The sequence below is a fragment of the Oncorhynchus mykiss genome, chromosome 12 (assembly GCF_057628025.1).
Source record: "Oncorhynchus mykiss isolate SJ-2025 chromosome 12, ASM5762802v1, whole genome shotgun sequence".
Taxonomy (NCBI): Eukaryota; Metazoa; Chordata; class Actinopteri; order Salmoniformes; family Salmonidae; genus Oncorhynchus; species Oncorhynchus mykiss.
In genome coordinates, this window is record NC_143033.1 from 65,770,701 (window position 1) to 65,789,160 (window position 18,460).

General features: G+C 40.0%; 3 protein-coding genes across 3 annotated transcripts; all 3 read left to right on the forward strand.

Moving 5' to 3' along the window:
- Positions 1–1,515: 1,515 nt before the first annotated feature.
- LOC118937702 (ferritin, middle subunit-like) lies at positions 1,516–3,462 on the forward strand. The gene is made up of 4 exons (XM_090193007.1): positions 1,516–1,807; positions 2,188–2,334; positions 2,565–2,690; positions 3,103–3,462. The coding sequence occupies exons 1-4, from the start codon at positions 1,706–1,708 to the stop codon at positions 3,256–3,258; spliced, it is 531 nt and encodes a 176-aa protein (XP_090049133.1). The 5' UTR covers positions 1,516–1,705; the 3' UTR covers positions 3,259–3,462.
- Positions 3,463–7,863: 4,401 nt separating this feature from the next.
- On the forward strand, positions 7,864–9,810 carry LOC149979250 (ferritin, middle subunit-like). Its single transcript, XM_090193004.1, has 4 exons — positions 7,864–8,155; positions 8,536–8,682; positions 8,913–9,038; positions 9,451–9,810. Exons 1-4 carry the CDS (start codon positions 8,054–8,056, stop codon positions 9,604–9,606), a joined length of 531 nt encoding a protein of 176 aa, XP_090049130.1. The 5' UTR covers positions 7,864–8,053; the 3' UTR covers positions 9,607–9,810.
- Positions 9,811–14,273: 4,463 nt separating this feature from the next.
- Positions 14,274–16,161, forward strand: LOC100136295 (ferritin H-3). The gene is given in 4 exon segments (NM_001124549.1): positions 14,274–14,507; positions 14,888–15,034; positions 15,265–15,390; positions 15,803–16,161. Coding segments are annotated over 4 exon segments (531 nt in total). The 5' UTR covers positions 14,274–14,405; the 3' UTR covers positions 15,959–16,161.
- Positions 16,162–18,460: the final 2,299 nt, after the last annotated feature.

Below are 18,460 nucleotides of genomic sequence, written 5' to 3' on the forward strand. Positions count from 1 at the left end.
AATGTGCAAGAATTGAAGGTGCCAACAAATGTTATAGTTATTATAAGAATGTTTTACTGTCATATATATGAAATCTGCTCGTCCCTCGATGGGGATCGATCAACTTCACATTTTTCCGGCTTCTGCCCACAACCTATAGTTGCATATTTGAATTAGTACTTGAGAGAGTAGCCCCCCATTCACATTATATTCCATATTCTGAGCCATAGGCCTATCCAAGCCTTTTACACGTATTAATGTAGTTGGTCCAAAGTGGGCATCGCGGCACTCACTTTTTAATGAATTGATACTGCAATTAAAGTGTGTAATCCTGTCAGCAGTTTCTTGACTTTGAGTGCCTCGACTCCTATAAAGTTAATTTATTTATAAGTTACTTTATTACTGTAGTCTTTGATTTTCATTAGCTGTAAAAAGTTTTACACTTCACAGTTTTAGCTTAATAACCTATGTATGGTTAGATGTATGTAGCTACTGATTTTGTGTAGTGATTTCTAGGCTATTGTAATCAACTTTGATATACCATTTGACAACAACAATATGTCATTTGAAACCGAAAGGTGTATCAACAAATACCATTTCTACAAAAGCCAGCCTTTCTTTCTCTGTCCACTACTGTATTCCCATACCTCATATTGAAAAATGAGCTGACATAAAAAAAAGTGTGATAAACCCTACAGTTTTTCTTTTGACTGCATTCTGTAAAATGTAAATAATTAAGCTACATATGCTATTGAAACATGTGCTCTTAGAGAATGAAACAGAAGTTTACAGAACTGCATCTGAAAGTTAAATTCCTTTAATATTCCAAATCAAAAGTAGAAGTAGACTATTTCTCAATTAGCCTAATATTAGAATGAGTGTTCAAATTCTTCTTATTTTCTTCTAAGGATATAACACACACACATTTTTCAACAATAACTTCTGTAGTTAGACCTGCACTGTAGCATTGCTTTTGGCTGATACTGCTGCTTTAGTTGTTTCCAATAGAATGTTACTTTGAAATAAACAAAGTAAGAACGGACCGAGATGAAGAGGTCAAGGCGAGAGCATTTACTCCGCCCATAATATGTCTGCGTGAGATAAGCCCATTTTTTTCAAATTACTTGAGGATTACGATCGAATAGAAGTTTCGTAATGTTTAAGCTTTTACAAATGTACTGATATAAGTGGATGCATGTGGCATTCCGGAAACTTTGAGAAAAATGCAGTTTATTTGTGCGTGGTGTTCACACGCGTACCTCCTCTGTCATTGGCTAGAATGGTCCCACCTGATCTTGCCTGTCTTCAATCGTTGAGCACATGTATTTCCATTGATAGAGTGGTCACTCGGCTCTCTTGTCAATATAATAAATACTCTTTGCTTTAGGTCATGTGTATGAGTGGGCTCGTCTTCAAATGACCCGCCTAGTTCCTGTTGAAATTCTAAAGGTGATTGGCTACGCTCTGTGAGGGTGGATTTCACTGACGCATTCCGTTTGGAACAATAAATAGAGCGAACAAGGCTCCTTCCAGTTCACAAGTCTGAGAAGACGCATGAAGAAGTTCTTGCTTCAACAGTGATTGAACGGAACTCCTCTGCCTTCGTCCCGCGTTATCGAACATTCCGGGTTGATAACATATCACTGACTTGAACTATAATAGCAAAATAGTCTAAGAAACTCTATTTTTGTACTTTTCATTTCGATATAAAATAAAATCTGACGAGATGGAGTCTCAGATCCGCCAGAACTATCACCACGATTGCGAAGCTGCCATCAACCGGATGATCAACTTGGAGATGTTTGCCTCCTACACCTACACCTCAATGGTAAGGGGTCTACCAAGATGACCGTTCTGTTGATCTACCTGTGTTATTATGCCTGGGCCTAAATGTCTTTTCACTTTACTTTTCTGTATGCCTAGACAATTAATAGCCAATCTCAACTCCGTGAAGTACATTTGAGTTGTACTTGGCTAGGCCATTAAGAGCCTTCGGGTAGATCTAGCATTCAAATGAAGTTGGAAATCTATCCTACCTTGGTCAGAGCGCGTAACAACTCATTGACAGGTTAAATGTCAGGTTATCAAGTAGACAACGGACTAGACTAGACTGATTCATCCCTATCATCAAGCTTAGTTGCCACAACAACAGAAAAAGAGAGAATGCTGTCATATTTTTTAACTACAATGTTTTGTTTATCCACCCAGGCTTTCTATTTCTCCCGTGACGATGTGGCGCTGCGTGGCTTCGCGCATTTCTTCAAGGAGAACAGCGATGAGGAGCGGGAGCACGCCGACAAGCTACTCTCCTTCCAGAACAAGAGAGGTGGACGCATTTTACTCCAAGACATCAAGGTGAGCACATGAGCATCGAACACATTTAGATTGTAGACTGATAGAAAATGTCTTTACTCCATGGAGTGTCCAGCGTTAAGTTGATCTAGAGAACCTGGAGTATTGCTAAACATACTGCCTCTAACCACTGAACTGAAACAGTGTGAGGGATGTAACACTGTTCACTTTATCCAAACCTTAACGTTTGCTAGTAGTCCCTAACCCTCCTGTGTTCACTCTGGCCTGTGTAGAAGCCAGAACGTGATGAGTGGGGCAATGGGCTGGAGGCCATGCAGTGTGCTCTGCAGCTGGAGAAGAATGTGAACCAGGCCCTGCTGGACCTGCACAAGATTGCCTCTGACAAGGTTGACCCCCATGTAAGTTATGGTGGAACCACATGTATGTATCACATAGAATACAGGTACTGTCCTAGGAGATGATAACTAATGACACAGGATTGTGTGACCTGCTTCACGCACAATGCAGCTAATACGTAAGGGGCCGCTGCTTGTCTAGTGGTTAGATTGTTGGGCCAGTAACAAAGGTCAGCTAGGGGATTCAATGCAGCAACAAGGTAAAACTATTCTGCCCCTGAACAAGGCAGTTAACCCACTGTTCCACGTTAGGATGTCATTGTAAATAAGTGTTTGTTAACGGACTTGCCTAGTTAAAAATGTTTACTGCAGACACCTCATCTGTCCTTATGCCATTACCACCAGGCTCTTGTGTGTTACTGTATCTACAATAGTCTGTATTCATTCTCTTTTCTGACCTGTGTTTTCCCTCTAGCTGTGTGACTTCCTGGAGACCCATTACCTGAATGAGCAGGTGGAGGCCATTAAGAAGCTGGGAGACCACATCACCAACCTCACCAAGATGGATGCTGTCAAAAACAAGATGGCAGAGTACCTGTTTGACAAGCACACCCTGGGAGGCCAGAGCTAAACCACTTCCATCCCCAGGCTACGGCCTCCAGCCTCAGACCAGGACTCCTGGCTTCTCTGATAGATCCTACTGGCTTTGCATTTATAGGGAGGGGAGTATTAAACTGGTGCAGTGCAACACCGCTGTAACATTGAGGTGTTTATGTTGACAACCCTACTGTATTGGAGGCAAGGCATCTTGTAAAACAATAAAACATTTCACTTAGGTTTTTGTTGGGATTTTCTAAGTGTTGCCCTGTAATGATGTTTCAGTCTATTCCGGTTCTTTGCTCTTTTACTGAGCATCTTCATACCAGTGATAAATACTGACAATTGTAGACCTACTAGTGGCTGAGGGTCATAACAATAGGAGAAGTTTAATAAAGGACGTTACCTCTCACCACAGAGGGTGTCATTTACCGTATCTGGTAATAGTGCCATGTAAATTAAGAGCAGAAATTGTCAACTCTAGGGCCATAGGATTGAAATGGTTACCTACAATTGATTTATACATTTTACGCTGTGGATCACAAGTTTATTAGACAGCCTAGCGGTCAATCAAACCTGTTAACCAGCTGTTATGGTGCTTTTTTATGGAGTTTTGCTATTACTGACACGAAATTAATCTTTCTATTTATTTCAGTTGGTAATGCCCAATTGTTCCCCTACATCAAAGAACTGAATGCTCCAAATAGTAATGAGTCTTCAAGCCTCATTCACCATAAGGGGCTTATTGGAGCTGTCATATGGTCGCAGAGCTACTGGTAATTTACTGAATATGTTCATTTTGGTAATTGACAGGCAGGCTTAACTTTAACTGGAAGAGATTGATCGACATTGTAAATGTGTCCATATAGTACATGAGTTTAAAGTAGACCACTTGGTTAATGGGGAAAATAGCCTAATGAGAAGTGTCTAATCAGCAATTGCATTTTCAATAATTGCTACTTTTCACAACTGTCACCAACATTTACAACTAAGAAGTGGTAAAATTGAGTGGTAAAATTGAGTACATTTTTATGGTAATGGTATTCACTAAGTTGGTTAATATTTAGGGTAAAGTTTCACAACTGTCATTCTATTTGAAAACATATTTAACATGAAAAGGCAATACAGAGGGCCAGAGTTTTGGGATATTCTGACATACCCCAAAAGGCCTTGAGATGGCATCTGATTAAATTGCATAATCTTTAATTTACCAATTGTATTTATGGATCCCTATTAGCTGATGTCAAGGCAGCAGTTACTCTTCATGGGGTCTGGCAAATGAAAGGCAGTTCTATACAATAAAACTAACCTTTCATTACAAAACAGATTTCACAACACATTAAGATTTGCCCTCAGGCCACTACTCTACTACCATATCTACAACACAAAATCCATGTGTGTCTATAGTGCAAATGTCTCTTCACTGTCCCCACTGTCCCATAAATTGTATTTTTATCTAATTTTAAATCTTATTTTACTGCTTGCATGAGTTACTTGATGTGGAATAGCAGCCATGTCATGGCTCTCTGTAGTACTGTGCACCTCCCATAGTCTGTCCTGGACTTGGGGACAGTGAAGAGACCTGGTGGCATGTCTTGTGGAGTATGCATTGGTGTCTGAGTTGTGTGCTCGTAGTTTAAACTGACAGCTGGGTGCATTCAACATGTCAATAATTCTCACAAATACAAGTAGTGATGAAGTAAATCTCTACTTTGAGCCATGAGAGATTGATATTTATAATATTAATGTAAGCTCTCTGTGTACATTTAAGGGTGAGTCGTGCTGCCCAGTTCTTGGCCAATTGTAATTTTCCTAAGTCGTTTTTGGCACCTGACCACATGACTGGAGAGTAGTCCAGGTGCGACAAAACAAGGGCCTGTAGAACCTTCTGTCGTGTCTTTGGATATGCCATATTAAGTGATATGACATGCTATTCTATAAAATAATTTCTCCGTAATTAATATTACCTGATTGAGCTAATCATGTAAATGTAATTAACTAGAGAGTCGGGGCACCACGAAATAATATTTTTTGAGCTGTTTCTTCCGAATAAACTCTTAAAGAACTAGTAATATTTTACATCAATATAGCAGTCAATATTAATCGTCACCTTAATTCAGTCTCATCTGAAAGTTGTAAATTCTTGGTTATCTTCACGAACCCTGGCTAACAAGTTGAATCAGCAATCCAAAATTGGGTTTAATTATTTATGTACCAAATACCTAACTAATCACACAGAATTACATATACAAAGAATGAATTATACCTCGATTACAAATTACGTCATAAAGGAAAACGTCCCTAGCGGGCGGAACAGATATGACAGCTTGTTCCACAAAACAAAAGGGTCTGGGTTTGAGTGAAAGAGCGGGAAGACTGAGTATCAAAGGAAGAAGCTGTGCTATCATAAATACAGTATCTTATGCATTCTAAATTACCGCCCATTTGGAAAAGGAAAATGCAATAAATATTTACTCTGAGCTGCGCTTCGGTAGGTTGGTGGTAGATGGAAGGCCGTGTTGCCCAACCTAGTCCTTTGTCCTTTGAAGAATGTCTCTGCTGGTAAATTGGATAAGTTGTAGTAACGTCATTGTGTGGTAGATGGGATACTCTGTCTGTTCCTTCCTAACCTGCGTTTGCAGCTGCTGTTGCTAACTCAACGGCTAGGAGGTATCACTTCTGTAGTGAATAAGAGTTCAAAGTTCATACCATTCACAACCAAAGCTCACGATGATGTTGGCTTCGTTCTGTAGTTATTATCTGAACCATTCTGACATCGGACCGTCGTCCTCACATCCTCGGAACAGGAGGTTATATTGTCGTCAAGGCTTTATATAGGTAGGGAGAGGAGGGCGTGTTTGAAAAGTTTTATAGCCCATGTCCCTTCACAGGGGCGGGCCACTGATTGAGCAGAGCCTTATGAAAACCCAAATCTCACATTTTAGAAGCTAAAATCACATTTCATCGCATCACAAATACTTTCATATTCAAACATTTAAATTGAACAACAATTCCATGTGAATCCGATAACTCTGATGTGTAGACTTTCCACTGTAGAGTTTGTCATCTTATCATTGATGAGAATGTATCAGATGACAACCGAACTGACATGACATTCCTTAAGTACCACCGCATATGTTCAATTGGTCGGATTACCAGAATATAGTTCATTTCCCGCCACCTTCTGATGTTACCAGAATCTCTATGTTAACCAAGGGGTTTGTAAATGTAACATCAGTAGGGTAGAGAGAGGAAAAAGGGGGGAAGAGGTATTTATGACTGTCATAAATCTACCCCCAGGCCAACGTCATGACACTACCTTGTTGATAGCGTTGATAAGAAGGCAGAGCTTTGCTTTATTATGGACAGACCTATCCCAATCTAAGCTACTGTTGTATCAGTAGCTAAGAATATGTTTTGACCATGACAGAAGTTTAGTCTCAACTTGTTACATTTGCACATTATTCATTACAAGATTTAGTTGAGGTTTAGGGTTTAGTGTTTTAATATTATGTCCCAAATACAATGCCTTTAGTTTTTGAAATGAATTAATTTAGGACTAACTTATTTCATGCCACCCATTCTGAAACTGACTGCAGCTCTTAAGTGTTGCAGTTATATCACCTGCTGTGGTAGCTGATGTGTATAGTGTTGAGTCATCAGCAAAGATACACCGAAAGGTGTATCAACAAATACCATTTCTACAAAAGCCAGCCTTTCTTTCTCTGTCCACTACTGTATTCCCATACCTCATATTGAAAAATGAGCTGACATAAAAAAAAAGTGTGATAAACCCTACAGTTTTTCTTTTGACTGCATTCTGGAAAATGTAAATAATTAAGCTACATATGCTATTGAAACATGTGCTCTTAGAGAATGAAACAGAAGTTTACAGAACTGCATCTGAAAGTTAAATTCCTTTAATATTCCAAATCAAAAGTAGAAGTAGACTATTTCTCAATTAGCCTAATATTAGAATGAGTGTTAAAATTCTTCTTATTTTCTTCTAAGGATATAACACACACACATTTTTCAACAATAACTTCTGTAGTTAGACCTGCACTGTAGCATTGCTTTTGGCTGATACTGCTGCTTTAGTTGTTTCCAATAGAATGTTACTTTGAAATAAACAAAGTAAGAACGGACCGAGATGAAGAGGTCAAGGCGAGAGCATTTACTCCGCCCATAATATGTCTGCGTGAGATAAGCCCATTTTTTTCAAATTACTTGAGGATTACGATCGAATAGAAGTTTCGTAATGTTTAAGCTTTTACAAATGTACTGATATAAGTGGATGCATGTGGCATTCCGGAAACTTTGAGAAAAATGCAGTTTATTTGTGCGTGGTGTTCACACGCGTACCTCCTCTGTCATTGGCTAGAATGGTCCCACCTGATCTTGCCTGTCTTCAATCGTTGAGCACATGTATTTCCATTGATAGAGTGGTCACTCGGCTCTCTTGTCAATATAATAAATACTCTTTGCTTTAGGTCATGTGTATGAGTGGGCTCGTCTTCAAATGACCCGCCTAGTTCCTGTTGAAATTCTAAAGGTGATTGGCTACGCTCTGTGAGGGTGGATTTCACTGACGCATTCCGTTTGGAACAATAAATAGAGCGAACAAGGCTCCTTCCAGTTCACAAGTCTGAGAAGACGCATGAAGAAGTTCTTGCTTCAACAGTGATTGAACGGAACTCCTCTGCCTTCGTCCCGCGTTATCGAACATTCCGGGTTGATAACATATCACTGACTTGAACTATAATAGCAAAATAGTCTAAGAAACTCTATTTTTGTACTTTTCATTTCGATATAAAATAAAATCTGACGAGATGGAGTCTCAGATCCGCCAGAACTATCACCACGATTGCGAAGCTGCCATCAACCGGATGATCAACTTGGAGATGTTTGCCTCCTACACCTACACCTCAATGGTAAGGGGTCTACCAAGATGACCGTTCTGTTGATCTACCTGTGTTATTATGCCTGGGCCTAAATGTCTTTTCACTTTACTTTTCTGTATGCCTAGACAATTAATAGCCAATCTCAACTCCGTGAAGTACATTTGAGTTGTACTTGGCTAGGCCATTAAGAGCCTTCGGGTAGATCTAGCATTCAAATGAAGTTGGAAATCTATCCTACCTTGGTCAGAGCGCGTAACAACTCATTGACAGGTTAAATGTCAGGTTATCAAGTAGACAACGGACTAGACTAGACTGATTCATCCCTATCATCAAGCTTAGTTGCCACAACAACAGAAAAAGAGAGAATGCTGTCATATTTTTTAACTACAATGTTTTGTTTATCCACCCAGGCTTTCTATTTCTCCCGTGACGATGTGGCGCTGCGTGGCTTCGCGCATTTCTTCAAGGAGAACAGCGATGAGGAGCGGGAGCACGCCGACAAGCTACTCTCCTTCCAGAACAAGAGAGGTGGACGCATTTTACTCCAAGACATCAAGGTGAGCACATGAGCATCGAACACATTTAGATTGTAGACTGATAGAAAATGTCTTTACTCCATGGAGTGTCCAGCGTTAAGTTGATCTAGAGAACCTGGAGTATTGCTAAACATACTGCCTCTAACCACTGAACTGAAACAGTGTGAGGGATGTAACACTGTTCACTTTATCCAAACCTTAACGTTTGCTAGTAGTCCCTAACCCTCCTGTGTTCACTCTGGCCTGTGTAGAAGCCAGAACGTGATGAGTGGGGCAATGGGCTGGAGGCCATGCAGTGTGCTCTGCAGCTGGAGAAGAATGTGAACCAGGCCCTGCTGGACCTGCACAAGATTGCCTCTGACAAGGTTGACCCCCATGTAAGTTATGGTGGAACCACATGTATGTATCACATAGAATACAGGTACTGTCCTAGGAGATGATAACTAATGACACAGGATTGTGTGACCTGCTTCACGCACAATGCAGCTAATACGTAAGGGGCCGCTGCTTGTCTAGTGGTTAGATTGTTGGGCCAGTAACAAAGGTCAGCTAGGGGATTCAATGCAGCAACAAGGTAAAACTATTCTGCCCCTGAACAAGGCAGTTAACCCACTGTTCCACGTTAGGATGTCATTGTAAATAAGTGTTTGTTAACGGACTTGCCTAGTTAAAAATGTTTACTGCAGACACCTCATCTGTCCTTATGCCATTACCACCAGGCTCTTGTGTGTTACTGTATCTACAATAGTCTGTATTCATTCTCTTTTCTGACCTGTGTTTTCCCTCTAGCTGTGTGACTTCCTGGAGACCCATTACCTGAATGAGCAGGTGGAGGCCATTAAGAAGCTGGGAGACCACATCACCAACCTCACCAAGATGGATGCTGTCAAAAACAAGATGGCAGAGTACCTGTTTGACAAGCACACCCTGGGAGGCCAGAGCTAAACCACTTCCATCCCCAGGCTACGGCCTCCAGCCTCAGACCAGGACTCCTGGCTTCTCTGATAGATCCTACTGGCTTTGCATTTATAGGGAGGGGAGTATTAAACTGGTGCAGTGCAACACCGCTGTAACATTGAGGTGTTTATGTTGACAACCCTACTGTATTGGAGGCAAGGCATCTTGTAAAACAATAAAACATTTCACTTAGGTTTTTGTTGGGATTTTCTAAGTGTTGCCCTGTAATGATGTTTCAGTCTATTCCGGTTCTTTGCTCTTTTACTGAGCATCTTCATACCAGTGATAAATACTGACAATTGTAGACCTACTAGTGGCTGAGGGTCATAACAATAGGAGAAGTTTAATAAAGGACGTTACCTCTCACCACAGAGGGTGTCATTTACCGTATCTGGTAATAGTGCCATGTAAATTAAGAGCAGAAATTGTCAACTCTAGGGCCATAGGATTGAAATGGTTACCTACAATTGATTTATACATTTTACGCTGTGGATCACAAGTTTATTAGACAGCCTAGCGGTCAATCAAACCTGTTAACCAGCTGTTATGGTGCTTTTTTATGGAGTTTTGCTATTACTGACACGAAATTAATCTTTCTATTTATTTCAGTTGGTAATGCCCAATTGTTCCCCTACATCAAAGAACTGAATGCTCCAAATAGTAATGAGTCTTCAAGCCTCTCATTCACCATAAGGGGCTTATTGGAGCTGTCATATGGTCGCAGAGCTACTGGTAATTTACTGAATATGTTCATTTTGGTAATTGACAGGCAGGCTTAACTTTAACTGGAAGAGATTGATCGACATTGTAAATGTGTCCATATAGTACATGAGTTTAAAGTAGACCACTTGGTTAATGGGGAAAATAGCCTAATGAGAAGTGTCTAATCAGCAATTGCATTTTCAATAATTGCTACTTTTCACAACTGTCACCAACATTTACAACTAAGAAGTGGTAAAATTGAGTGGTAAAATTGAGTACATTTTTATGGTAATGGTATTCACTAAGTTGGTTAATATTTAGGGTAAAGTTTCACAACTGTCATTCTATTTGAAAACATATTTAACATGAAAAGGCAATACAGAGGGCCAGAGTTTTGGGATATTCTGACATACCCCAAAAGGCCTTGAGATGGCATCTGATTAAATTGCATAATCTTTAATTTACCAACAATTGTATTTATGGATCCCTATTAGCTGATGTCAAGGCAGCAGTTACTCTTCATGGGGTCTGGCAAATGAAAGGCAGTTCTATACAATAAAACTAACCTTTCATTACAAAACAGATTTCACAACACATTAAGATTTGCCCTCAGGCCACTACTCTACTACCATATCTACAACACAAAATCCATGTGTGTCTATAGTGCAAATGTGTCTCTTCACTGTCCCCACTGTCCCATAAATTGTATTTTTATCTAATTTTAAATCTTTTACTGCTTGCATGAGTTACTTGATGTGGAATAGCAGCCATGTCATGGCTCTCTGTAGTACTGTGCACCTCCCATAGTCTGTCCTGGACTTGGGGACAGTGAAGAGACCTGGTGGCATGTCTTGTGGAGTATGCATTGGTGTCTGAGTTGTGTGCTCGTAGTTTAAACTGACAGCTGGGTGCATTCAACATGTCAATAATTCTCACAAATACAAGTAGTGATGAAGTAAATCTCTACTTTGAGCCATGAGAGATTGATATTTATAATATTAATGTAAGCTCTCTGTGTACATTTAAGGGTGAGTCGTGCTGCCCAGTTCTTGGCCAATTGTAATTTTCCTAAGTCGTTTTTGGCACCTGACCACATGACTGGAGAGTAGTCCAGGTGCGACAAAACAAGGGCCTGTAGAACCTTCTGTCGTGTCTTTGGATATGCCATATTAAGTGATATGACATGCTATTCTATAAAATAATTTCTCCGTAATTAATATTACCTGATTGAGCTAATCATGTAAATGTAATTAACTAGAGAGTCGGGGCACCACGAAATAATATTTTTTGAGCTGTTTCTTCCGAATAAACTCTTAAAGAACTAGTAATATTTTACATCAATATAGCAGTCAATATTAATCGTCACCTTAATTCAGTCTCATCTGAAAGTTGTAAATTCTTGGTTATCTTCACGAACCCTGGCTAACAAGTTGAATCAGCAATCCAAAATTGGGTTTAATTATTTATGTACCAAATACCTAACTAATCACACAGAATTACATATACAAAGAATGAATTATACCTCGATTACAAATTACGTCATAAAGGAAAACGTCCCTAGCGGGCGGAACAGATATGACAGCTTGTTCCACAAAACAAAAGGGTCTGGGTTTGAGTGAAAGAGCGGGAAGACTGAGTATCAAAGGAAGAAGCTGTGCTATCATAAATACAGTATCTTATGCATTCTAAATTACCGCCCATTTGGAAAAGGAAAATGCAATAAATATTTACTCTGAGCTGCGCTTCGGTAGGTTGGTGGTAGATGGAAGGCCGTGTTGCCCAACCTAGTCCTTTGTCCTTTGAAGAATGTCTCTGCTGGTAAATTGGATAAGTTGTAGTAACGTCATTGTGTGGTAGATGGGATACTCTGTCTGTTCCTTCCTAACCTGCGTTTGCAGCTGCTGTTGCTAACTCAACGGCTAGGAGGTATCACTTCTGTAGTGAATAAGAGTTCAAAGTTCATACCATTCACAACCAAAGCTCACGATGATGTTGGCTTCGTTCTGTAGTTATTATCTGAACCATTCTGACATCGGACCGTCGTCCTCACATCCTCGGAACAGGAGGTTATATTGTCGTCAAGGCTTTATATAGGTAGGGAGAGGAGGGCGTGTTTGAAAAGTTTTATAGCCCATGTCCCTTCACAGGGGCGGGCCACTGATTGAGCAGAGCCTTATGAAAACCCAAATCTCACATTTTAGAAGCTAAAATCACATTTCATCGCATCACAAATACTTTCATATTCAAACATTTAAATTGAACAACAATTCCATGTGAATCCGATAACTCTGATGTGTAGACTTTCCACTGTAGAGTTTGTCATCTTATCATTGATGAGAATGTATCAGATGACAACCGAACTGACATGACATTCCTTAAGTACCACCGCATATGTTCAATTGGTCGGATTACCAGAATATAGTTCATTTCCCGCCACCTTCTGATGTTACCAGAATCTCTATGTTAACCAAGGGGTTTGTAAATGTAACATCAGTAGGGTAGAGAGAGGAAAAAGGGGGGAAGAGGTATTTATGACTGTCATAAATCTACCCCCAGGCCAACGTCATGACACTACCTTGTTGATAGCGTTGATAAGAAGGCAGAGCTTTGCTTTATTATGGACAGACCTATCCCAATCTAAGCTACTGTTGTATCAGTAGCTAAGAATATGTTTTGACCATGACAGAAGTTTAGTCTCAACTTGTTACATTTGCACATTATTCATTACAAGATTTAGTTGAGGTTTAGGGTTTAGTGTTTTAATATTATGTCCCAAATACAATGCCTTTAGTTTTTGAAATGAATTAATTTAGGACTAACTTATTTCATGCCACCCATTCTGAAACTGACTGCAGCTCTTAAGTGTTGCAGTTATATCACCTGCTGTGGTAGCTGATGTGTATAGTGTTGAGTCATCAGCAAAGATACACCGAAAGGTGTATCAACAAATACCATTTCTACAAAAGCCAGCCTTTCTTTCTCTGTCCACTACTGTATTCCCATACCTCATATTGAAAAATGAGCTGACATAAAAAAAAAGTGTGATAAACCCTACAGTTTTTCTTTTGACTGCATTCTGGAAAATGTAAATAATTAAGCTACATATGCTATTGAAACATGTGCTCTTAGAGAATGAAACAGAAGTTTACAGAACTGCATCTGAAAGTTAAATTCCTTTAATATTCCAAATCAAAAGTAGAAGTAGACTATTTCTCAATTAGCCTAATATTAGAATGAGTGTTAAAATTCTTCTTATTTTCTTCTAAGGATATAACACACACACATTTTTCAACAATAACTTCTGTAGTTAGACCTGCACTGTAGCATTGCTTTTGGCTGATACTGCTGCTTTAGTTGTTTCCAATAGAATGTTACTTTGAAATAAACAAAGTAAGAACGGACCGAGATGAAGAGGTCAAGGCGAGAGCATTTACTCCGCCCATAATATGTCTGCGTGAGATAAGCCCATTTTTTTCAAATTACTTGAGGATTACGATCGAATAGAAGTTTCGTAATGTTTAAGCTTTTACAAATGTACTGATATAAGTGGATGCATGTGGCATTCCGGAAACTTTGAGAAAAATGCAGTTTATTTGTGCGTGGTGTTCACACGCGTACCTCCTCTGTCATTGGCTAGAATGGTCCCACCTGATCTTGCCTGTCTTCAATCGTTGAGCACATGTATTTCCATTGATAGAGTGGTCACTCGGCTCTCTTGTCAATATAATAAATACTCTTTGCTTTAGGTCATGTGTATGAGTGGGCTCGTCTTCAAATGACCCGCCTAGTTCCTGTTGAAATTCTAAAGGTGATTGGCTACGCTCTGTGAGGGTGGATTTCACTGACGCATTCCGTTTGGAACAATAAATAGAGCGAACAAGGCTCCTTCCAGTTCACAAGTCTGAGAAGACGCATGAAGAAGTTCTTGCTTCAACAGTGATTGAACGGAACTCCTCTGCCTTCGTCCCGCGTTATCGAACATTCCGGGTTGATAACATATCACTGACTTGAACTATAATAGCAAAATAGTCTAAGAAACTCTATTTTTGTACTTTTCATTTCGATATAAAATAAAATCTGACGAGATGGAGTCTCAGATCCGCCAGAACTATCACCACGATTGCGAAGCTGCCATCAACCGGATGATCAACTTGGAGATGTTTGCCTCCTACACCTACACCTCAATGGTAAGGGGTCTACCAAGATGACCGTTCTGTTGATCTACCTGTGTTATTATGCCTGGGCCTAAATGTCTTTTCACTTTACTTTTCTGTATGCCTAGACAATTAATAGCCAATCTCAACTCCGTGAAGTACATTTGAGTTGTACTTGGCTAGGCCATTAAGAGCCTTCGGGTAGATCTAGCATTCAAATGAAGTTGGAAATCTATCCTACCTTGGTCAGAGCGCGTAACAACTCATTGACAGGTTAAATGTCAGGTTATCAAGTAGACAACGGACTAGACTAGACTGATTCATCCCTATCATCAAGCTTAGTTGCCACAACAACAGAAAAAGAGAGAATGCTGTCATATTTTTTAACTACAATGTTTTGTTTATCCACCCAGGCTTTCTATTTCTCCCGTGACGATGTGGCGCTGCGTGGCTTCGCGCATTTCTTCAAGGAGAACAGCGATGAGGAGCGGGAGCACGCCGACAAGCTACTCTCCTTCCAGAACAAGAGAGGTGGACGCATTTTACTCCAAGACATCAAGGTGAGCACATGAGCATCGAACACATTTAGATTGTAGACTGATAGAAAATGTCTTTACTCCATGGAGTGTCCAGCGTTAAGTTGATCTAGAGAACCTGGAGTATTGCTAAACATACTGCCTCTAACCACTGAACTGAAACAGTGTGAGGGATGTAACACTGTTCACTTTATCCAAACCTTAACGTTTGCTAGTAGTCCCTAACCCTCCTGTGTTCACTCTGGCCTGTGTAGAAGCCAGAACGTGATGAGTGGGGCAATGGGCTGGAGGCCATGCAGTGTGCTCTGCAGCTGGAGAAGAATGTGAACCAGGCCCTGCTGGACCTGCACAAGATTGCCTCTGACAAGGTTGACCCCCATGTAAGTTATGGTGGAACCACATGTATGTATCACATAGAATACAGGTACTGTCCTAGGAGATGATAACTAATGACACAGGATTGTGTGACCTGCTTCACGCACAATGCAGCTAATACGTAAGGGGCCGCTGCTTGTCTAGTGGTTAGATTGTTGGGCCAGTAACAAAGGTCAGCTAGGGGATTCAATGCAGCAACAAGGTAAAACTATTCTGCCCCTGAACAAGGCAGTTAACCCACTGTTCCACGTTAGGATGTCATTGTAAATAAGTGTTTGTTAACGGACTTGCCTAGTTAAAAATGTTTACTGCAGACACCTCATCTGTCCTTATGCCATTACCACCAGGCTCTTGTGTGTTACTGTATCTACAATAGTCTGTATTCATTCTCTTTTCTGACCTGTGTTTTCCCTCTAGCTGTGTGACTTCCTGGAGACCCATTACCTGAATGAGCAGGTGGAGGCCATTAAGAAGCTGGGAGACCACATCACCAACCTCACCAAGATGGATGCTGTCAAAAACAAGATGGCAGAGTACCTGTTTGACAAGCACACCCTGGGAGGCCAGAGCTAAACCACTTCCATCCCCAGGCTACGGCCTCCAGCCTCAGACCAGGACTCCTGGCTTCTCTGATAGATCCTACTGGCTTTGCATTTATAGGGAGGGGAGTATTAAACTGGTGCAGTGCAACACCGCTGTAACATTGAGGTGTTTATGTTGACAACCCTACTGTATTGGAGGCAAGGCATCTTGTAAAACAATAAAACATTTCACTTAGGTTTTTGTTGGGATTTTCTAAGTGTTGCCCTGTAATGATGTTTCAGTCTATTCCGGTTCTTTGCTCTTTTACTGAGCATCTTCATACCAGTGATAAATACTGACAATTGTAGACCTACTAGTGGCTGAGGGTCATAACAATAGGAGAAGTTTAATAAAGGACGTTACCTCTCACCACAGAGGGTGTCATTTACCGTATCTGGTAATAGTGCCATGTAAATTAAGAGCAGAAATTGTCAACTCTAGGGCCATAGGATTGAAATGGTTACCTACAATTGATTTATACATTTTACGCTGTGGATCACAAGTTTATTAGACAGCCTAGCGGTCAATCAAACCTGTTAACCAGCTGTTATGGTGCTTTTTTATGGAGTTTTGCTATTACTGACACGAAATTAATCTTTCTATTTATTTCAGTTGGTAATGCCCAATTGTTCCCCTACATCAAAGAACTGAATGCTCCAAATAGTAATGAGTCTTCAAGCCTCTCATTCACCATAAGGGGCTTATTGGAGCTGTCATATGGTCGCAGAGCTACTGGTAATTTACTGAATATGTTCATTTTGGTAATTGACAGGCAGGCTTAACTTTAACTGGAAGAGATTGATCGACATTGTAAATGTGTCCATATAGTACATGAGTTTAAAGTAGACCACTTGGTTAATGGGGAAAATAGCCTAATGAGAAGTGTCTAATCAGCAATTGCATTTTCAATAATTGCTACTTTTCACAACTGTCACCAACATTTACAACTAAGAAGTGGTAAAATTGAGTGGTAAAATTGAGTACATTTTTATGGTAATGGTATTCACTAAGTTGGTTAATATTTAGGGTAAAGTTTCACAACTGTCATTCTATTTGAAAACATATTTAACATGAAAAGGCAATACAGAGGGCCAGAGTTTTGGGATATTCTGACATACCCCAAAAGGCCTTGAGATGGCATCTGATTAAATTGCATAATCTTTAATTTACCAACAATTGTATTTATGGATCCCTATTAGCTGATGTCAAGGCAGCAGTTACTCTTCATGGGGTCTGGCAAATGAAAGGCAGTTCTATACAATAAAACTAACCTTTCATTACAAAACAGATTTCACAACACATTAAGATTTGCCCTCAGGCCACTACTCTACTACCATATCTACAACACAAAATCCATGTGTGTCTATAGTGCAAATGTGTCTCTTCACTGTCCCCACTGTCCCATAAATTGTATTTTTATCTAATTTTAAATCTTTTACTGCTTGCATGAGTTACTTGATGTGGAATAGCAGCCATGTCATGGCTCTCTGTAGTACTGTGCACCTCCCATAGTCTGTCCTGGACTTGGGGACAGTGAAGAGACCTGGTGGCATGTCTTGTGGAGTATGCATTGGTGTCTGAGTTGTGTGCTCGTAGTTTAAACTGACAGCTGGGTGCATTCAACATGTCAATAATTCTCACAAATACAAGTAGTGATGAAGTAAATCTCTACTTTGAGCCATGAGAGATTGATATTTATAATATTAATGTAAGCTCTCTGTGTACATTTAAGGGTGAGTCGTGCTGCCCAGTTCTTGGCCAATTGTAATTTTCCTAAGTCGTTTTTGGCACCTGACCACATGACTGGAGAGTAGTCCAGGTGCGACAAAACAAGGGCCTGTAGAACCTTCTGTCGTGTCTTTGGATATGCCATATTAAGTGATATGACATGCTATTCTATAAAATAATTTCTCCGTAATTAATATTACCTGATTGAGCTAATCATGTAAATGTAATTAACTAGAGAGTCGGGGCACCACGAAATAATATTTTTTGAGCTGTTTCTTCCGAATAAACTCTTAAAGAACTAGTAATATTTTACATCAATATAGCAGTCAATATTAATCGTCACCTTAATTCAGTCTCATCTGAAAGTTGTAAATTCTTGGTTATCTTCACGAACCCTGGCTAACAAGTTGAATCAGCAATCCAAAATTGGGTTTAATTATTTATGTACCAAATACCTAACTAATCACACAGAATTACATATACAAAGAATGAATTATACCTCGATTACAAATTACGTCATAAAGGAAAACGTCCCTAGCGGGCGGAACAGATATGACAGCTTGTTCCACAAAACAAAAGGGTCTGGGTTTGAGTGAAAGAGCGGGAAGACTGAGTATCAAAGGAAGAAGCTGTGCTATCATAAATACAGTATCTTATGCATTCTAAATTACCGCCCATTTGGAAAAGGAAAATGCAATAAATATTTACTCTGAGCTGCGCTTCGGTAGGTTGGTGGTAGATGGAAGGCCGTGTTGCCCAACCTAG